Source organism: Nerophis lumbriciformis, linkage group LG32 (genome assembly GCF_033978685.3).
Source record: "Nerophis lumbriciformis linkage group LG32, RoL_Nlum_v2.1, whole genome shotgun sequence".
In the NCBI taxonomy this organism is placed as follows: Eukaryota; Metazoa; Chordata; class Actinopteri; order Syngnathiformes; family Syngnathidae; genus Nerophis; species Nerophis lumbriciformis.
The window spans coordinates 10,496,119-10,519,707 of NC_084579.2; the positions used below are offsets into that span (position 1 = coordinate 10,496,119).

A 23,589-nucleotide genomic window follows, 5' to 3' on the forward strand; every position below is an offset into this window, starting at 1 on the left:
ATATATATATATATATATATATATATATAAGAAATAATTGACTTTCAGTGAATTCTAGCTATATATATATATATATATATATATATATATATATATATATATATATATATATATATATATATATATATATATATATATATATATACATATATATATATATATATATATATATATATATATAAATAAAATAAATTCTTGAATTTCAGTGTTCATTTATTTACACATATACACACACATAACACTCATCTACTCATTGTTGAGTTAAGGGTTGAATTGTCCATCCTTGTTCTATTCTCTGTCACTATCTTTCTAACCATGCTGAACAACCCTCTCTGATGATGCATTGCTGTGTGGCACGCACAAAATTGCTTTCATCAAATGCACTAGATGGCAGTATTGTCCTGTTTAAGAGTGTCACAACATTGCTGTTTATGGCAGACGGACTGCTTTACTGTAGACGTTCTTTATATTGTGGGAAAGCGGACTCAGGTCCTGAATTTCGGGAGTCTCCCGGAAAATCCGGGAGGGTTGGCAAGTATGGCAAAAAGGCATTATCGGACATCCCTAGTCTTTGGTATGACACGGCCGGGGGTTTGAACTCACAACCTACCGATCTCAGGGCGGACACTCTAACCACCTGTCGGATAATGCACCACTTCTCCTAGAAAATTGTTGAAATGACAAATGCTTTAGTATTCACATGTTTATTTCTTTTGTTTGCATTGGAACAACACAAAATAACCCCCCAAAAAGCCAAATCTGATATTTTACACAGAACTCCAAAAATGGACTGGTTAAAATTATTGGCACCTTTTCAAAATTGTAAGAAATAGTTGTATTCTAAGCATGTGATGCTCCTTTAATTTGTAATTAAACTCACCTGTAGCAAGTAACAGGTGCTGACAATATAGCTCCCATATGGCTCCCATTTTTATAGTCTTTGGTTGAACTCACAACCTACCGATCTCACTCTAACCACGAGGCCACTGAGTCGGTCAAATGGTAAATAAAAACAGAATTCAATGATTGGCTAATCCTTTTCAACTTATATTCAATTGAATAGACTGCAAAGACAAGATATTTAAAGTTCGAATTGGTAAACTTTGTTATTTTTGTGCAAATATTAGCTCATTTGGAATTGGATGCCTGCAACATGTTTCAAAACAATGGCACGAGTGGCAAAAAAGACTGAGAAAAGTTGAGGAACGCTCGTCAAACACTTATTTGGAACATCCCGCAGGTGGACAGGCTAATTGGGAACAGGTGGGGTATAAAAGCAGCATCTACGAAATGCTCAGTCATTCACAAACAAGGATGGGGCGAGGGTCACCACTTTGTCAACAAATGCCTGAGCAAATAACAACATTTCTCAACCAGCTATTGCAAGGAATTTAGGGATTTCACCATCTACGGTCCGCAATATCATCAAAAGGTTCGGAGAATCCTGGAGAAATCACTGCACGTAAGCGATGATATTACGGACCTTCGATCCCTCAGGCGGTACTCCACCAAAAAGCGCCATCGGCGTGTAAAGGATATCACCGCATGGGCTCAGGAACACTTCAGAAAACCACTGTCAGTAACTACAGTTGGTCGCTACATCTGTAAGTGCAAGTTAAAACTCGGTAACACTTTAGTATGGGGAACATATTCACCATTAATTAGTTGTTTATTAACATGCAAATTAGTAACATATTGGCTCTTAATTAGTCATTATTAAGTACTTATTAATGCCTTATTCTGCATGACCTTATTATACAACAAGTAAGCCATTAAATAAGAGTCTTCCCTCAATAACCTCAGAATTATTGCTTATTAGTAACCCTAACCCCAACGCTAAACCTAACCGTAACCCTAACCCCAACCCCAACCCCTAACCCGCCTGTACCTCTGGTCCACTCACGGCTCGCGCTCTGTCTTGCGGGCCCTCCTGGGTCGGCCGTTGACACACAAACGAACTGGGGACCAGACGTTCGGGGGGCCTTAACGAGACGTGAGTGCGAGCCCGTTGGACTTTAGACGGACCGTGCACACCCTTCTTATCTTCTTCTTTTTTCACTCTTTTCTATCACCCCACCCCAACCCTTAGCCCTAACCAACTATTTTTCTTTATGCCTAACCCTAACCTTAACCTTAACCCTAACCCTAACCTTAACCCTAACCCTAACCCCAACCCCAACCCTAACCCTTATATGTTCCCCTAGTGTCCAAATAACTCTAAATTAAGTTTTCTGTTACGTTAATCAATCAATCAATCAATGTTTATTTATATAGCCCTAAATGACAAGTGTCTCAAAGGGCTGCACAAGCCACAACGACATCCTCGGTACAAAGCCCACATAAGGGCAAGGAAAAACTCACCCCAGTGGGACGTCGATGTGAATGACTATGAGAAACCTTGGAGAGGACCGCATATGTAGGTAACCCCCCCCCCCCTCCCCTATAATAAGCAACTAATTAATGGTGAATATGTTCCCCATACTAAAGTGTTACCTGAAACTCTACTATGCAAAGCGAAAGCCATTTATCAACAACACCCAGAAATGCTGCCGGCTTAAGATGGACTGATGCAAAGTGGAAAAGGGTATAAAACTGTGGACGTCGTGTCCTCCGGACCAAAGAGGAAAAGAACCATCTGGATTGTTCTAGGCGCAAAGTTGAAAAGCCAGCATCTGTGATAGTATGGGGGTGTATTAGTGCCCAAGGCATGGGTAACTTACACATCTGTGAAGGCACCATTAATGCTGAAAGGTACATACAGGTTTTGGAGCAACATATGTTGCCATCCAAGCAACGTTATCATGGACGCCCCTGCTTATTTCAGCAAGACAAGGCCTATACTGTATGAAACTACAAAATAACAAACACGGAGGCTCCAGTTTACACGAGGACCACTTTATTTACCTTCTTTCAAAAACCTCTGCAACGTGTCATCACTTCCGCTCTTAGCGCCTTCAAAATAAGAGCTCAAGGCATATATTGTATAACAGCGCATAACAGGAACTTAACATCACAAAGAGGAAAGCCCATGAAAATAGGTTACAAAAGTTATTTAATAAGAAGCCAAAAAGTGCAAAAACAATAATGTTCGTGTTGGAGGAGTTGTGAATTAGGTACACCTGCAGTCTGCAGTTATCATGGACGCCCCTGCTTATTTCAGCAAGACAAGGCCTGCCTGTAGTCCAGACCTGTCTCCCATTGAAAATGTGTGGCGCATTATGAAGCCTAAAATACCACAACGGACTGTTGAACAACTTAAGCTGTACATCAAGCAAGAATGGGAAAAAATTCCACCTGTAAAGCTTCAAAAATTGTTTTCCTCAGTTCCCAGTTGTTTACTGAGTGTTGTTAAAAGGAAAGGCCATGTAACACAGTGGTAAAAATTCCCCTGTGACAACTTTTTTGCAATGTGTTGCTGCCATTAAATTCTAAGTTAATGATTATTTGCAAAAAAAAAAAAAAGTTTCTCAGTTGGAACATTAAATATCTTGTCTTTGCAGTCTATTCAATTGAATATAAGTTGAAAAAGATTTGCACATCATTGTCTTCTGTTTTAAAAAGAGGGACAAGATGGAGGAGGGAGTTGTCGTCCCTCTACATCAACAAAGCAGGCAGGCAGCACAATCAATGAGGTGAAAGATGAGCATGACTTGTTCACATAATCAGGCCGACTCACACTTTCAATCCATCTTACACACTTCCTTCTACTTGAACTCATTTAATTCTTTTGTTTCCATTCATATGCCCGACGTCTTTAACCTGCCAAGCGTTACTCACTTTGGGTCCATGCTGTTCCATTCCAGTGCCGTAGGTGGCAGTACTGAAGATGAAACAACCCTATTCATTAGGGACGGGAATCTAACGACGCCTCACGAATCTAATCGATTTGATTCCGATTCTCGGGGTAATGATTCGATTCAGAATTGTTTCTTCGTTCTTGCAATATAATTTTTGGTATAAAAATATTACTAACACGTAAAATTTGTGACGTATGCGCGCAGTGAGTAAGCGCGTAATTGGCCTAAAAATGTATTCTTATAGAAAAAAAAAAATATTCTAAGTTATGCGAACCGGAATGAAAAAGTATCATGATTAGGATGTGAATAATTTTTTTTTAGCACCCCTACTATTCGCACTGCAAAAACTGAAATCTAAGTAAGATGAAATATCTCAAATAAGGGTGATATTTACTTATTTTCTGTCTGATAAGATAATTCTTCTCACTAAGCAGATTTTATGTTAGGGTGTTTTACTCGTTTTAAGGGTTTTGGTCCTAAATGATCTCAGTAAGATATTACAGCTTGTTGCTGAGATTTGATGACCTATATTGAGTAAAACATGCTTGAAACTAGAATATCAACTGATGCAAAGCTGTGTCATCAACACTCACAAGTATAAATTAATAATAAAAGTAATAATTTCTTACTTTAAGCATGAAAAAAAATGCAGAGCGCATATCATTATGTCAAAATAATGGCACTAGCATTTACTTAATTTAAGAATATTTTTCAACATATTGAGCAAAAAGGTCTAATTTTTTTTTTCTACCAAGAAAAGTGCACTTGTTATTAGTGAGAATATACTTATTTTAAGGTATTTTTGGGTTCATTGAGGTTAGTTAATTTGACTTGTTTTGGAAAGTCTTGACAAGCCAAATTTTCTTGTTCTATTGGCAGAAAATTTTACTTAATTTAAGAATATTTTTCAACATATTGAGCAAAAAGGTCTAAAAAATGTTTTCTACCAAGAAAAGTGCACTTGTTATTAGTGAGAATATACTTATTTTAAGCTATTTTTGGGTTCATTGAGGTTAGCTAATTTTACTTGTTTTGGAAAGTCTTGACAAGCCAAATTTTCTTGTTCTATTGGCAGATAATTTTGCTTAGTTCAAATAAAATACCCCTCATTTTTATATTTTTTTCCCTTGTTTTTGAACACTGACTTTTTGCAGTGTACGCGCAGTGAGTAAGCGCGTTTTTGGCCTAAAGATGTATTCTTACAGAAAAAAATTAATAATTCTAAGTTATGCGAACCGGAATTAAAAAGAATCACGATTAGGATGTGAATACTATTTTTTTTAGCACCCCTACTATGCACTGTCTTCCATAGTCTCATAATTTGATATATAAATGATATTTGATTAGTATTAGAACCGGCCCGCAGGCCACAGCCGCCTGCTGCTGTTTTGCACGCACCAATACTCCATCAGTGTTGGTGCATTTTTATGACTTGATCCCATCAAGTCATAAAAATGGGGTCCCACAGTACATTTTTGGGGTCCCACTTTTTTGTAAGCGTTTTTGAAAAAAAATGATAAATGTATGCATTATCCTGTTAAATCTCACATTCTATATTGTGCTTTGGAAAAAGGTTGTCATAAACGTTACTTCATTCATTCAAAAAATAATACAAAAGAAAACCAATTTTTATGCATATATAAATGTATTCAGTTATAAACATTCATTCATTTTCTTCTTTCCTTCATGGATCTGAACTTTACCGCTGCCGGTATTTTTTTCTATATTTTTATTGTTATATTTTCAGAATGTGTTTGTTCTATTTTTGGCCAAAGTAAGGCTAAAGAAAACAATCTGAAGTTGTTTTTATTTTTTAGTTTTAATGCCATGATTTTAATAGTCCGGCCCGCGTGTGCAAATATTTTCCTCAATGTGGCCCCTGAGCTAAAATGAGTTTGACACCCCTGATTTAGAGAAACAGAGATTAAAAAAACATGTAAATACCACAATTAAAATGGTAAATTGCAATCCACAAAGAAAACTTCTAAGAAAATAAATGTCAAATAAAATACAATATTTAATATTCAAAAATGTATATATATATATATATATATATATATATATATATATATATATATATATATATATATATATATATATATATATATATATATATTATTATTTATATATTATTTATTTATTTATTTAAAAATAATATTTAATATGATCAATACATAACGAGAAAATAATCATATCTACTACTTCAATGATTTTAAATTGCACATTTGTTATATTTATTTATATTTTAATTGGTATATTTGCTAATAATATAATAAACATCTTAAATACATTCATTTAAATGTAAGATATGAATTAACTAAAGTAATAAGTACTAATTTAAGTGAAAATCGCTTATTTTCTGTGCAACTGTATTATCAGGATTTAGTGACAAGAGTAGAGGAGCAAAGGGACAGAACATTCATATTTTGGATTTTATTCATTAATTTTTATTCAAAGGTTCCTTGGGTGAATAATGTAAACTCACAACAGCGGTATGTTTTAGCGCTTTCATGGCGAGTTTACTGACAGATATAAGTAAGAACTTTACGCTACTTTATATTAGAAATGGCAACAGCGGAGGATGAATGTCCCATAACAAGAAGATAGAGGAAAAAGAAGAAACATATCGACTACAAAGGTGGATGCGCGCAAATTTTCAGGACTTATGCAGATCCCAAATACAGATCAGCAGGTACCAGAAGGTAAGAAAACTTTCTTTTGCATAATATTGCGAAACAAAATGCCAGATAATATGTCTTACCTTATACACACACCATAATAATACTCCTATGTTGAAGCACAGTACAATCCATCAAGCGGTGCAGCTTCGTAGCTTACCAAAGTCCTACTAAAACCTTTTGATAGATTTTTGAGTGCCGTGTGTAATGTTCTATATTTTCAATGGAACATATAACATTTTGGTGTTGTTTACTTGAGTCATATTGCAGTCGACACGTATCTCTTATGTGTGACTGCCATCTACTGGTCACACTTATCATTTCACCATGTGCCAAATAAATTAGCTTCCAGGTCAGTAAGCAATACCAGAATTATTCCCTACATTAGGCGCACTGTCGAGTTTTGAGAAAATGAAAGCATTTTAAGTGCGCCTTATAGTCCGTAAAATACAGTACTTCATAAAACTACTGTGGTTTTATTGTATTGTATTGTTCGTTCATTCAATATTTCTTATCTAAAAGTACATTTTTCTTTTTAGAGGGAATGTTACACGGTAAAATGGCGCTGTTTTGGGGGACATAGCTCAGATTAAAACTGATTTCAAATCACGTTGATTTGAGATACAAGTGTTTTGGGTTAAGAGCTTCATCACAAAATCAATTAGGCTCGTATGTTGAGGTACTACAGTAATATACAGTATTTTGTTATGTGAAAAAACCCTAATGAAAAAAATACACTTTATATTGCAGTCTACACGTATCTCTTATGTGTGACTGCCATCATATTGCAGTCTACACCTACACTTTTGATAGATTTTTGAGTGCCGTGTGTAATGTTCTATATTTTCAATGGAACATATAACATTTTGGTGTTGTTTACTTGAGTCATATTGCAGTCGACACGTATCTCTTATGTGTGACTGCCATCTACTGGTCACACTTATCATTTCACCATGTGCCAAATAAAATAGCGTCGAGGTCGGTAAGCACAACCAAAATTAGTGGTCAGAGTGTCTGCCCTGAGATTGGTAGGCCGAGTCATACCAAAGACTATAAAAATGGGACCTGTTTGGCACTCAGCATCAAGGGTTGGAATTCGGGGTTAAATCACCAAAAATTATTCCCGGGCGCGGCCACCGCTGCTGCCCACTGCTCCCCTCACCTCCCAGGGGGGTGATTAAGGGTGATGGGTCAAATGCAGAGAATAATTTCACCACACCTAGTGTGTGTGTGACAATCATTGGTACTTTAAATTTAACTTTACATTAGGCGCACCGAGTTTTGAGAAAATTAAAAGTTATTTTCCAAAAAATGCGGTAAATAAGGGACCAATTAATGACAGTATATGTAATGTTATTGACAACTGATGGTAGCAAACATGTCATATATTGTCCTGAAACATGTCCAAACTGTTAAAGTGATCATAGAAATAACCTCATGAAAAGGTAAAGGTATGTCTCTCTCTCTCTCTCTCTCTCTCTCTCTCTCTCTCTCTCTCTCTCTCTCTCTCTCTCGCTGGTATGTGATAGCAATGAAGCGTTTGACCTTGACCGCCATCGCTGTCCAAATCGACGTCAAGGAAATGTCACGTCTCGGGGAAAAACAACACGGAGACGGATACGGAGACGAGACCAGTCCGCCTCACTGATCTGTGAAAGCTTGCTCTCACGAGGGCACTTTTTTCTGAGAGATATTAACGCGGCAGACGGTCAAAATGTTAGAGACAAGCAGGCAGGAAGAAGAGACTTCCGACATCTGACTCCTCCGTGCAGTAAGAAATAGAAAATAAAAAAAGTCACACATTAAGAGTGTTACTAAAACGGCCTTCTTTCATCTTCGTAATATCGCTCAAAATGATCCCCTGCTGGCCCCACTATGGACTGGACTCTCACTATTACGTTAGATCCACTATGGACTGGACTCTCACACTACTACGTTATATCCACTATGGACTGGACTCTCACTATATTATTTTAGATCCACTATGGACTGGACTCCCACACTATTATGCTAGATCCACTATGGACTGGACTCACACTATTATGTTAGATCCACTATGGACTGGACTCTCACACTATTATGTTAGATCCACTATGGACTGGACTCTCACTATTATGTTAAATCCACTATGGACTGGACTCTCACTATTATGTTAGATCCACTATGGACTGGACTCTCACTATTATGTTAGATTCACTATGGACTGGACTCTCACACTATTATGTTAGATCCACTATGGACTGGACTCTCACTATTATGTTAGATACACTATGGACTGGACTCTCACTATTATGTTAGATCCACTATGGACTGGACTCTCACACTATTATGCTAGATCCACTATGGACTGGACTCTCACTATTATGTTAGATTCACTATGGACTGGACTCTCACTATTATTTTAGATCCACTATGGACTGGACTCTCACACTATTATGTTAGATCCACTATGGACTGGACTCTCACACTATTATTTTCATTGATTGATTGATTGAAAATAGGAAGAAGCCAAAACAGAAACATCTGGAAGCTGCAGGGAGTGAGTCGGCGCTACGAGGTGACTTCAGATTGCTTCCCATTGCCAATCCTATTTGCCTTAATGCCAGCTCTCAGATAATGGCCTCTGCTCCTACACGCCAGTGGAAGTGGTCATTAGTTGACATAAGTGGCTTCACCCTCTTAGCTTCAAAAAAAAAAAAAAAAGAAGACGAAGAAAATCAATCCTAGAAATGATCCTAAATCTATACCATGATGACTTTATCTCTTTGCAAGTCCGCCATGCATCCATTAAAGGGGATTTACTCATTTTGGGGAATTTTTTCCAACTGTTCACAATCCTTATGGAAGACAAGAAGACGAAGGGTTTTTTGTTTTTTTTTGCATTCTAACTTGTAAAAATCGTCTCGTTCTAGGTATGCACGTCGGCGTGTTTCGTTATTAGCCGTAAAAGCTAGATACGGAAAGAGATAAGCTCGCTTCTACGACATAGCGTTTGAGTTTGTAATGAACAACACTGCGGTAGGACAGCAATCTGTACTGACTGGAAAACATGAACAATCATATTACACTATCTGTAAAATGTTAGCCCACTTTCTTTGGGATAAAACAACTATATCTCTGACTTCCCTATCTTGTATTTGATATAGTACAGCCCTAATTCTACTCTACAACTGTCCTCTGTAGTCTTTAAGATTGAACATTTCTATATGTAGCTGTCCTATCTAGTCTTTGGGATACAACAACTCTATCTCTGACTTCCCTATCTTGTATTTGGTATAGTACAGCCCTAATTCTACTCTATAGCTGTCCTCTGTAGTCCTTAAGATTGAATAGCTCTATCTCTGGCTGTCCTATCCAGTTTTTGGGATACAACAACTCTATCTCTGACTTCCCTATCTTGTATTTGGTATAGTACAGCCCTAATTCTACTCTATAGCTGTCCTCTGTAGTCCTTAAGATTGAATAGCTCTATCTCTGGCTGTCCTATCCAGTTTTTGGGATACAACAACTCTATCTCTGACTTCCCTATCTTGTATTTGATATAGTAAAGCCCTAATTCTACTCTCCAACTCTCCTCTGTAGTCTTTAAGATTGAATAGCTCTATCTCTGGATGTCCTATCTAGTCTTTGGGATAAAACAACTCTATATATCTGACTTCCCTATCTTGTATTTGATATAGTACAGCCCTAATTCTACTCTACAGCTGTCCTCTGTAGTCTTTAAGATTGGATAGCTCCATCTCTGGCTGTCCTATCTAGTATTTGGGATAAAACAACTATCTCTGACTTCCCTACATTGTATTTGATATAGTACCGCCCTAATTCTACTCTCCAGCTGTCCTCTGTAATCATTAAGATTGAACAGCTCTATCTCTGGCTGTCCTATCTAGTCTTTGGGATAAAACAACTATCTCTGACTTCCCTATCTTGTATTTGATATAGTACAGCCCTAATTCTACTCTCCAGCTGTACTCTGTAGTCTTTAAGATTGAACAGCTCTATATGTAGCTGTCCTATCTAGTCTTTGGATAAACAACTCAATCAATCAATCAATCAATCAATCAATGTTTATTTATATAGCCCTAAATCACAAGTGTCTCAAAGGGCTGCAACTATATATATCTGACTTCCCTAACTTGTATTTGATATAGTACAGCCCTAATTCTACTCTACAGCTGTCCTCTGTAGTCTTTAAGATTGAACAGCACTATATGTAGCTGTCCTATCTAGTCTTTGGGATAAAACAACTATCTCTGATTTCCCTATCTTGTATTTGATATAGTACAGCCCTAATTCTACTCGACAGCTGTCCTCTGTAGTCTATAAGATTGGATAGCTTTATATATGTCTGTCCTATCTAGTCTTTGGGATAAAACAACTATATCTCTGACTTCCCTATCTTGTATTTGATATAGTACAGCCCTAATTCTACTCTGCAACTGTCCTCTGTAGTTTTTAAGATTGAACAGCTCTATATGTAGCTGTCCTATCTAGTCTTTGGGATAAAACAACTCTATATCTGACTTCCCTATTTTGTATTTGATATAGTACAACCCTAACTCTACCCTACAGCTGTCCCCTGTAGTCTTTAAGATTGAATAGCTCTATCTCTGGCTGTCCTATCTAGTTTTTGGGATACAACAACTCTATCTCCGACTTCCCTATCTTGTATTTGATATAGTACAGCCGCAATTCTACTCTACAGCTGTCCTCTGTAGTCTTTAAGATTGAACAGCGCTATATGTAGCTGTCCTATCTAGTCTTTGGGATAAAACAACTATCTCTGATTTCCCTATCTTGTATTTGATATAGTACAGCCCTAATTTTACTATACAGCTGTCCTCTGTAGTCATTAAGATTGAATAGCTCTATCTCTGGCTGTCCTATCTAGTCTTTGGGATACGACAACTCCATCTCTGACTTCCCTATCTTGTATTTGATATAGTACAGCCCTAATTATACTCTCCAGCTGTCCTCTGTAGTCTTTAAGATTGAACAGCTCTATCTCTGGCTGTCCTATCTAGTCTTTGGGATACAACAACTCTATCTCTGACTTCCCTATCTTGTATTTGATATAGTACAGCCCTAATTCTACTCTCCAGGTGTCCTATGTAGTCTTTAAGATTGAATAGCACTATCTCTGGCTGTCCTATCTAATCTTTGGGATACAACAACTCTATATGTGACTTCCCTATCTTGTATTTGGTACACAGCTAGCTGTACAGACAGCACAGTAGTTGTAATAACACGCATGTATCATGATGACTATTATAGTAAAATACTTGATGGACATTAGTCCGTTTGGTACAGCTGGACATTGTTTCCGTTTTATTTGGGGTAAGCACTCCATTTATGTGAAAGTAGCTTGTCTCCAAATTTCACATTTGCAGTCTGCTCGGATATTTCACACTTTTCTTCGTGCTCGCTACTATAAGAGACCATTTGTCATTTTTAAACATATATTAGTGTAAATGCTGTAGTTATTGTGACAGTGTTACTCACATAAACTTCAAAGAGAACAGGGCCTTAATTAGCAAGTACCTAAACGAGTGCTGTCCAGTTATTATACATATTTTTTATCAAAATTTGGATTAATCATAGGTTATTATTTCATTGCATAATTCATATCAACAGAATTTTGAACACATTTTATTGTCACGCAGAAATATTTTTAAATTGTTTTACTTGAACACGCTACATTTATTTGCTCAAAACTTGGTAAAAGTTGTATCTAAATTCCAGTCAAGGTTTATTTTAAAGTGAAATTTGTCAATGAACACACACTATGCACTGACCAGGGGCCTCATGTAAAAACAGTTGCGTGGCTGTCCTACTAAAAATAGGCGTAGGTTCAAATCCAGAAAACAGCGTGCGGCAGTAAAAATTCAGACGAATCCAAGCACATTTCTTTGTTGCATTGCAATCTACTTGGAATCCTCCGCCCAGACCACGCCCCCTTATACATACGCAAATCATATTGAAAGTAGCCACGGCCTGACCAATCACAAGTCAGTGGGAGGTGCTTCTTTCTCGTGTTTCGAGTGAACCGCATTGTGACTATTAGGCTCAAAAAATTTAACAAAAAAAAGAAACGGTCGTGTCAGGAAGAAAGTGAAGAAGAAGATAGATGTGCGTGGCCAAAACTGACTCGGGAAAATCAGTGCTGCACCCCGTTTGAAAAGATAGTCACTACAAAGATACGTAAAACTTTAGAAGAGGTGGGTGCCTCTGATTTCCCCCATTATAAGTATACTTTGTGTAATTGACCACAAAAGGTGTTTCCACGCTCGCCTGCAGATCAGAGTTTCATGGGACCTGAACTACTTTAAGTATCATTGACTGGGACATCCTTGATATGAATAGTCAAGGTTTATAGTCAAGAGAGTTTGAAGAAAATTGCGTCTCGAGCGCCGCATAGAAGCGAGATGAAAGGCAGGAGATAGAGAAAGGTTAATTATGTATAAGTAATTGAGAAAGTTCTTAGTAAGTGTGTGAGAGAAGTGAAAGAGAATGAGCGACACGGAATGACGAGTGAGTGAAGGCGGTGGGAAAGGTGAGTCTTTGAATACTCACTCTGCATGCACAGCCCATCCGTGCAGTTCTTGGACTGGAGCACCATGCCCTCACAGTCTTTGCCACCGCTTTTGGGTGCCGGAGCGCCGCATTCCCTCCTCCTCCAGTGGGTGCACTCTGTCCCACACGTGGACCACTTACTCCACTCTGTCCACAGGCCATCCACTACCACACAACAGACAGCACACATGAGGCCAGCGAGGATGGCGATGATGAGGAGGAAGACGCCAATGGGCGGGCGGGAGCATGCGGGTGAGGGCGGTTGGACTATATTTCAAATCTGAGGTATTCCGAAATAGTACTTGCCTGGGCACAGAGGATTACACGGCAGCTTCTGGATGCCTTGGCCGTCACATATGGCCCCGCCGTTAAGCGGTGCCGGGTTGGTGCAGCTCCGCGTGCGTTTCTGGTAACCTCGTCCACAGCGGCTGTTGCACACCGACCACTCTGTCCATGTGGACCAGCCTCCGTTTACTGGGGGTACACAAACACCAGAAACCTGAGAAAGCTTCCAGCTAACACCTTTATTTATTTAACCGCAGTGTCCTACGGTCACAGGTGTGTGGGCTACAAAAAAAATAATAAAAATTTCCAGACTAAATAGAGCACACCGAGATATGAGCCGCACCTACTAAATTAAAAAAGAAAAAAAAGGTTTCTATATAAGCCACATATATATACGTTGCAAAATAAGTTATTTACACAGAAAGATTGTGTCAGGTTCAAACTCTGATGACATTTATTAAACAAGACAAGAAGCAAGGAATTAAACAGAGACAGAATTAAATTTAGCTCAATTGAGGAGAAACGCCTGGGCTGTACTCTTGTACAGTGTCACCCCGCTCTGACGAAAGATTGTACACCTCCTCTTTTATTTGGATTTTCCCTGATTCCGTGGCAACAGCTGTTTCTAAAGGAAGGGGGGTCGTAGACAGCCGCTGCCTTTGGTCACAAAACAGTTCAAAGAAAAGGTGCCTGGAGGGGAGTCAGGTCCTGCTTCCTCTCCGTTAGTTTTTTATGAACGTGCTTTTATAATGTAATCAAGCTACCGTTGTTAGCATTAGCGAATAAGCTAACACGTTTACAAGTGTCTGTGTTAGTGTTATTATCTTACAATTGTATTGTTTCAGTTTCGTAAATCCCTCAATAAATTCGTCACCGTGGATTTACTGAGTCTGTTTAGCTGAATGGAGATCTGACTTCTGTTTTGTTTGATCAGCCGTTTTACTGCTGTGTTTCAGAAACCGTTTGAAAACAATTAAGGTATGTATATAAACATTTACACAATCTGTCAGAATAATTGTATCTAAGTTATCACAAAACGTTGTGTTTCAATGAGTTCCCGGGCGAGCAGATAAAAGCTGTCTTTGATCTTACCAATCAAAAGGATTGTAAAACTCCACTGTGTAGGATGGGAAGCGACATGAAGGCGTCGGTTTCTTTTATGTATTGTAATCCACAGGAAGATTTTGTCTTGACCCGAGATCTACAAAGCGGAGAGGAAGCAGGGCCTGACTCCCCTCCAGGCACCTTTTCTTTGAACTGTTCTGTGACCGAGGGCAACGGCTGTTTACGACCTTTTCTTTGAACCGACCTTTTCTTTTAACTGTTTTGTAATCAAAGGCGATGGCTGTTTACAACCCCACTCCCTTAGAAACAGCTGTTGCCATGTAATCAGGGAAAGTCCAAATAAAAGAGGAGGCGTACAATCTTTCGTCAGAGCGTGGCGACACTGTACAAGGGTACAGGTGTACGCGTTTCTCCTCAATTGAGCCACATTTAGTTATGTCTCTGTTTAATTCCTTGCTTCTTGTCTTGTTTAATAGATGTCGTCAGTGTTTGAACCTGACAAAAAGCGCTATATAAATATAATTCACTTAACTTCACTAATTCCCATTTGCTGACTTAGGAGTGGCTTTGTACTGTGGAGGGACGTTAGCCGCTAACTAGAACCCTACAAGGCGTTGAGGACGCCTTTGTTCGCTTGCCGCTGTCAAATTTGGGGGACACAGCTAGAATGTGTCATCAACATGCTTTATCACAATATAACAACAGTATTTACATCTTTATCTGTCAGGTTCAAACACTGATGACATCTATTAAACAAGACAAGAAGCAAGGAATCAAACAGAGACAGAATTACATTTGGCTCAGTGAGGAGAAACGCACCTGGGCACCTGGTCAGGATGCCACCCGAACGTCTCCCTAGGGAGGTGTTTAGGACACGTCCGACCGGTAGGAGGCCACGGGGAAGACCCAGGACACGTTGGGAAGACTATGTCTCCTGGCTGGCCTGGGAACGCCTCGGGATCCCCCGGGAAGAGCTGGACAAAGTGGCTGGGGAGAGGGCAGTCTGGGCTTCCCTGCTTAGGCTGCCGCCCCCGCGACCCGACCTCGGATAAGCGGAAGAAGATGGATGGATGGATGGAGGAGAAACCCGTACACCTGTACCCTTGTACAGTGTCACGACGCTCTCACGAAAGATTGTACGCCTCCTCTTTTATTTAGACTTTCCCTGATTACATGGCAACAGCTGTTTCTAAGGGAAGGGGGTCGTAAACAGCCATCGCCTTTGATTACAAAACAGTTCAAAGAAAAGGTCCCTGGAGGGGAGTCAGGTCCTGCTTCCTCTCCGCTTTGTCGCTCTCGGGTCAAGACAAAATATTTCTGTGGATTACAATACATGAAAGAAACAGAACACCTTCATGTTGCTTCCCATCCTACACAGTGGAGTTTGACAAGCCTTCTTCTTGGTAGGATCAAAGACAGCTTAAGACAACTCATGGCAACACAGAGTTTTGTGATAACTTCGATACAATTATTCTAACACTATCTTTGAACAAATGTATAAAATGAGAATCATCTCAACTGTTTGATGTATTAATTTTACCGTGGTTAACTTTGTTTTGAAGGTGTATGACAGTTGCTTTAAAATGACTGTGCAGTTAATGATGGCAACAGATTAATTGAGCCCCCCACTTACTATTCTGTTGGCGTTACAATTGCACAAAAGGTCATAAAACCAATTAAACGGCCATCTACTCACAAAACGTGTTTTTCCAGTATGATTTATTAACAAAAAAATCTCACCATGTCTCGGGGCCCCAAAACAAAAATGTGTCAAAGAGTGTAGACTTGTTTTTCCACGCCTCAAATCTGAGGTCATTCCACTGTCATGCAGCCAGACAGTAAATTGTGGTCAGATAGCAGCACGTTCCCGTTCACTGAGTCCTCTTAATGCCTCTCTTTTCCTCTCTCATCCATCTCTGTCAGCGTCTACATACACATGATAGCCAGTGGCTGGCAACACATACAAAACTACAATTTTATTTCAATATTAAAACCTTATTTTCATATTATTTCATTGTTTTGACATTTATATTTCTCTCTTGGTGATCGTTGTATTATTACTAAAGGTGTCTTGATACAATATCAGAAAAAAACAAACAAGTTTTTGATGATATCGGCTTGCATCTAAACTCTCTAAAACAAGCAGTCCTTATAGCGCGTTTACCGTATTTTCCCCACGCTTTGATCCCTGCAGCCTGTTAAACGGTGCAGATAATTTAAGTGTTTTCTTCGCTAACAACCATGATGTTTCGTATTCAACAAATCGTTTTTTTTTGTATTATACTAAAAAGGTGTGTGTGGGGGGGGCGTGGCCGGCGGGCCTGCGGAGAAGCAGGGCGTGTCAGGACCGGCCTCGAGATTAGCGGCAGGTGCGTAGATGACACAGTTGTGAGTGTTTGTGTTGTTGGTGGATAGCAGAGCACGCCGCGAGAGACAGAGAAACTATTCGTGTGCTCAGGTGGGGGAAGAGTGAGCACGAGCGTGAGCAAAAGCGAGCGAAGAAATTGGACATGGCTGGAAAGGACAAGAAAGACAGTTTATTGAAATACAAAACCTTGTTCGAAACCCTGAACGCTGCTGTAATGTCCGTGGTTGGTGGTCAGAAGAACCCGGTGAAACCAGACTTCCACAGTGTGTTATTGTCCGTGCTATGGCACCCTCTTTTGGACAAGTCTGCTCACTGCAGGTGCTACGCGTTAGAAATGTACTTTCTGGTTTGTGCCTGGAACTGAAAATATAACCGTCTGTTGCGTTTTTGCTCAAAAAACATTATTCATTCATCACTCCCAGCAACGTTTGTGTTACAATACAACTAAAACAATTCATACTTACTAAACCGTCCCATGTGTGATGTCTGTAGGAGTGTTTTCATGCATATTTGTACGTGCTATTGTAATGTGATCAAGCTAGCGTCGTTAGCAATTAGCAAATAAGCTAACACATTTACAAGTCGACTTACCATGGCATTCTTTTTGTATTGTTTCAGTTTGATGAATTCACCAAAACGTCGCCGTAGAGTTATTGAGTCTATTTAGCTGATTGGAGTGTCTGTGTTTACTAACAAGACTTCATGGCGGAGCCAAAGTCGAGTTTCTTAACATGGAGATATTCTCACTACTTTTCTTTTGTCGAGCACAAAGAAAAGAACATTTTAGTTAAATGTAAGTTGTGTCTTGGATCAGAGATCCTATCTACTGCCCAAAACAGCAATTCAAATCTGCTGAAACAGCTACAAAAGCAACATGCTTCGACGAAGCTAGTAAAGAGAGAGACAGACTCCGATTCCACTTCACCTCCACCTCCACCTCAGCTACAGTGGCTGGATTTTAACGGAGGGACTGCTAGCCAGGACAATATTGATAGAGCCATTACAGCGTATGTGCTAGGAAACATGCAGGCTATTTCTACAGTGGAGTCACCCACTTTCAGGCAGCTAATTAGCATGATATCGGGCATCAAATGGCAAATGGCACGAAAACATTTTCCAGGTACCTGGACACACTGAGTACATAAACATGGAAAGCAAGCTAAAGAAGACACTCCAAACTCTGCCTCTGCTCATCATTCAGCACTGAAGGTACACACTCTCTGTCAAATCTCTTATACACTCTTTCATTCTAGGCTTCTAGAGTTTTTGATTATCACATCACTCTAAATGTATAGACTATAAAGTTCACAAACATAAAGAGGGATGCTAGTGGGCCAGGCCAATCTTTCCTTTTCTCTAAACTAAAACTGGGGAAATGCGTAGAGTGTTCTGGGCTTCAGTACAGTGTTGATCTCCTGAAGACATGATTTTATTTCACAATTCCTTGAGAGAAAAAATGGCCTGGTTAGGCGTGTGTATAGCAGTATGTGTGCTGTATATAGTGACATGACATATAATCATGTCATGTGTGCCTTCCTTGGGTGAAGGATTACAGCTATGTTGTGACATGTTGTTATTATGCGGTTTGTTACTTATGTATGTTATGTTGCAGCTATTTTAAAATTGTTTTGTCAATTTGTTCTGGACCGAAACAAATTGGCCCTTTGAAACATATCTTTGTCTTTGTGTGTTGTATGTAGAGCACATTGCTTAGCAGAGTTCAGTGATGCAAATCAACCGATTGTATTATTCTCCAGTACAATAAAAGTACTGAAATGAAGGCTAAAAGGGCATTAATGGGAGCCTTAAAAAAAACAAAAAAAAACAAAAAAAAAAACCACGTAACTAAATAGTTACTTTTCACAGTAATGCATTACTTTTTGGTGTAAATAACTGAGTTAGTAACTGAGTTACTTTTTAAATAAAGTAACTAGTAATTGTCACTAGTTACTGGTTTTCAGTAACTAACCCAACACTGATGATTTGTGCTGTTATCAAATCAAATTACTATCATATTGGCCAATATTCAAGGCTCCAATATTGGTATAGGAAATGAAAAAAGATTGGGACGCCCCTGTTTATTATACAAATGTGTTCTCACACAAATGACTAGATTAGGACAGATTACTCATAAAATTACATATTTCTTCCTAATATTTTGATATTCAAATGAAAACAAACAATTAGAGATGTCCGATAAATGCGTTAAAATGTAATATCGGAAATTATCGGTATCGTTTTTTTTAAATTATTGGTATCGTTTTTTTAATTTTTTAATTTTTTTATTAAATCAACATAAAAAACACAAGATACACTTACAATTAGTGCACTAACCCAAAAAACCTTCCTCCCCCATTTACACTCATTCACACAAAAGGGTTGTTTCTTTCTGTTATTAATATTCTGGTTCCTACATTATATATCAATATATATCAATACAGTCTGCAAGGTATACAGTCCGTAAGCACACATGATTGTGCGTGCTGCTGGTCCACTAATAGCACTAACCTTTAACAGTTAATTGTACTCATTTTCATTAATTACTAGTTTCTATGTACCGTATTTTTCGGACTACAAGTCGCAGTTTTTTTTCATAGTTTGGCTGGGCTCCAGTGCCACTTATATATGTTTTTTTCCTTTTTTATTATGCATTTTCGGCAGGTGCGACTTATACTCCGAAAAATACGGTAACTGTTTTTATATTGTTTTACTTTCTTTTTTATTCAAGAAAATGTTTTTAATTTTTTTATCTTATTTTATTAATTTTTTTAAAAAGTACCTTAATTTCACCATACCTGGTTGTCCAAATTAGGCATAATAATGTGTTAATTCCACGACTGCATATATCGGTTGATATCGGTATCGGTAATTAAAGAGTTGGACAATTTTGGAATATCGGATATCGGCAAAAAGCCATTATTGGATATCAATCAATCAATCAATCAATCAATCAATCAATCAATCAATCAATGTTTATTTATATAGCCCTAAATCACAAGTGTCTCAAAGGGCTGCACAAGCCACAACGACATCCTCGGTACAAAGCCCACATAAGGGCAAGGAAAAACTCACCCCAGTGGGACGTCGATGTGAATGACTATGAGAAACCTTGGAGAGGACCCTACAAACAATGTATTATTGTACCATTCCAAATGTTGACATGTTTTGACTTTGCCCTATATTTAGTCTTCCAGCGGCGCACTAATACTACCTTCTACTCAGCGTCTGGACTGGCTTCCATGTGCAGGCTTATCTTTTGTTGCGGTGCGTGTGTGCTGTGAAATAAACCCTGGGACATTAATACACACTTCCTGCCAGTGCGTCGCTTCCACATGCAACACAATTAAATGCGTTTTAGAAACAGGCAGGGATAAAAGAGGCAAAAGCGGCACAAAAGCAGACGCTCAACGCGGCGGAAAATATTTTACTTTTTTTTTTTTTTTTTTTAAGGATAAGCCGACATCAAAGCAGGTTTTTACCTCTGAAATGTACGCATTGTTCTGCTTTTCCTGCACTAGTCTCATATTTTTTGGGAGGGAAAACCTGTAAACAAGTCAAAGTGATGAGTCATTTCCAAGCGTTTATATTGGTGCGACCAGGCGCGGGAGGAACTCGGGTTAAAGCGCTTTGAAGGGAGTGTCTGGGAAGTAAAGAGCGGACGTGTGGCGTGTCACTCCGTCTGCAGCTTATAACCCTGCGGCAGGTTTTGACTTCACAGGCCGATCATGTTAGTTGATGTTGGGGAGGCAGCGGGCGGGGCTCCCTGCGCCAAATCACAGCAGGAGGTCAGCCTCTTCCTGCGGCTCAGTGTCTCACCAAATAAATAAAAGCCTCCATCCTTAGCACACAGGAAACAAATCGAAATGTTCTTACCTATTTCTTTTATCTATAAATTGATGCCTCTATTCAATTACCATATTTTTCCGACTATAAGGCGCACGTAAAATCCTTTCAGATTTTGTCCCTTCAGATTGGTTGTGCTTACCGACCTCGAAGCAATTTTATTTGGTACATAGTGAATTGATAAGTGTGATCAGTAGATGGCAGTCACACATAAGAGATACGTGTAGACTGCAATATGATGGCAGTCACACATAAGAGGTACGTGTAGACTGCAATATGATGGCAGTCACACATAAGGGATACGTGTAGACTGCAATATGATGGCAGTCACACATAAGAGATACGTGTAGACTGCAATATGATGGCAGTCAGAAAATAAGGGATACGTGTAGACTGCAATATGATGGCAGTCACACATAAGAGATACGTGTACACTGCAATATGATGGCAGTCAAAAAATAAGGGATATGTGTAGACTGCAATATGATGGCAGTCACACACAAGAGATACGTGTAGACTGCAATATGATGGCAGTCACACATAAGAGATACGTGTAGACTGCAATATGATGGCAGTCACACACAAGAGATACGTGTAGACTGCAATATGATGGCAGTCACACATAAGAGGTACGTGTAGACTGCAATATGATGGCAGTCACACATAAGAGATAGGTGTAGACTGCAATATGATGGCAGTCACACATAAGAGATACGTGTACACTGCAATATGATGGCAGTCAAAAAATAAGGGATACGTGTAGACTGCAATATGATGGCAGTCACATTTAAGAGATACGTGTAGACTGCAATATGATGGCAGTCACACATAAGAGATACGTGTAGACTGCATTATGATGGCAGTCACACATAAGAGATACGTGTAGACTGCAATATGATGGCAATCATACACAGATGAAATGACCTTAACCCGATGCGCCTAATGTAGGGAATAATTCTGGTTTTGCTTACTGACCTCGAAGCTAATTTATTTGGTACAAGGTGTAATGATAGGTGTGACCAGTAGATGGCAGTCACACATAAGAGATATGTGTAGACTGCAATATGACTCAAGTAATCAACACCAAAATGTTATATGTTCCATTGAAAATATAGAACATTACACACGGCACTCAAAAACCTATTACAATGTTTTAGTACGACTTTGGTAAGCTATGAAGCCACACCGCTTAATGGATTGTACTGTGCTTCAACATAGGAGTATTATTATGGTGTGTGTATAAGGTAAGACATATTATCTGACGTTTTGTTTCGCAACATTATGCAAAAGCAACTTTTCTTACCTTCTGGTACCTGCTGATCTGTATTTGGGATCTGCATAAGTCCTAAAAATGTGTGCGAGTGTGCCTTTGTAGTCCGTAAGCTTCTTCTTTTTCTCCATCTTCTTGTTATGGGACATTCATCCTTCACTGTTGCCATTTCTAATATAAAGTAGTGTAAAGTTCTTACTTATATCTGTCAGTAAACTCGCCATGAAAGCGCTAAAACATACCGGTGTAGTGAGTTTATATTATTCACCCAAGGAACTTTAGTTATTATACTGGTTGTTGCACTAGTGAGCCACGGATGAGGAGATGCTGCTCCGTTATTGATTGAAGTAAAGTCTGAATGTCATTAAAACAGTTAGCTCCATCTTTTGACACTTCTTCCACTCCCGTCCTTGCACGCTACACCGCTACAACAAAGATGACGGGGAGAAGACGCTGTAGTAGAGAATTAAGAGTGTCTTACCGTAGACGATGACGGTGGCAGTGGTGCTGCGTCTCTTGGCCACGATGTTCTTGGCCACACAGGTGTAGTTGGCCGTGTCCGAGAGGCGAGCCTGCTTGATGATCAGGTTGTGGTCGATGGTGATGTAGAAGTTCCTGTCGTCGGCGGGGTCGATCACCTCCTCGTTCTTCAGCCACTCCACCTGCGGAGAAGATGGAAAAGAGATGAGGAAAAATGAGAGTGGAGAGCAGACCTTTGCCAAGGCGGAACAATCCTATTACCAGAACATAAACAGGAGGCGGTGCTATTGGAAACTTTGGAACAATAAGAGAAGAAAGACTACACTACAGATGTTACAAAAACAAACAAAAATAAACATCTAAAGTATAATGTACAAAACCCAAAACCGGTGAAAATGGCACGTTGTGTAAATGGTAAATAAAAACAGAATACAATGATTTGCAAATCCTTTTCAACTTATATTCAATTGAATAGACGGCAAAGACAAGATATTTAAAGTTCGAACCGGAAAACTTTGTTATTTTTTGCAAATATTAGCTCATTTGGAATTTGATGCCTGCAACATGTTTCAAAAAAGCTGGCACAAGTGGCAAAAAAGACTGATTAAGTTGAGAAATGCTCATCAAACACTTATTTGGAACATCCCACATGTGAACAGGCTAATTGGGAACAGGTGGGTGCCATGATTGGGTATAAAAGCAGCTTCCATAAAATGCTCAGTCATTCATAAACAAGGAATGGGGCGAGGGTCACCACTTTGTCAACAAATGCCTGAGCAAATTGTTTAAGAAGAACATTTCCCAACCAGCTACTGCAAGGAATTTAGGGATTTCACCATCTACGATCCGTAATATCATCAAAAGATTCAGAGAATCTGGAGAAATCACTGCACCTAAGCAGCAAGGTTGAAAACCAACATTGAATGCCCGTGACCTTCGATTCCCTCAGGCGGTACGGCATCAAAAAGTGACGCCAGTGTGTAGAGGATATCACCACATGGGCTCAGGAACACTTCAGGGCACACTTGTGGCGCAATATGAAGCCTAAAATACGACAACGGAGACAACTTAAGCTGTACATCAAGCAAGAATGGGAAAGAATTCCACCTGAAAAGCTTCAAAAATGTGTCTCCTCAGTTCCCAAACGTTTACTGAGTGTTGTTAAAAGGAAAGGCCATGTAACACAGTGGTAAAAATGCCCCTCTGACAACTTTTTTTGCAATGTGCTGC

The 23,589-nt window shown here is 39.1% G+C and overlaps 1 protein-coding gene across 1 annotated transcript in view; it reads right to left on the reverse strand.

The window, feature by feature from the left end:
* The window catches only part of unc5cb (unc-5 netrin receptor Cb), a 426,633-nt gene that overhangs the window by 45,509 nt on the left and 357,535 nt on the right, over nucleotides 1-23,589 (reverse strand). The window contains exons 5-7 of the mRNA XM_061926996.1: nucleotides 22,361-22,541; nucleotides 13,355-13,522; nucleotides 13,049-13,213 (exon numbers count right to left, since the gene is read on the reverse strand). Coding sequence (XP_061782980.1) covers nucleotides 13,049-13,213; nucleotides 13,355-13,522; nucleotides 22,361-22,541 — 514 coding nt within the window. The remainder of the gene's footprint in view (nucleotides 1-13,048; nucleotides 13,214-13,354; nucleotides 13,523-22,360; nucleotides 22,542-23,589) is intronic.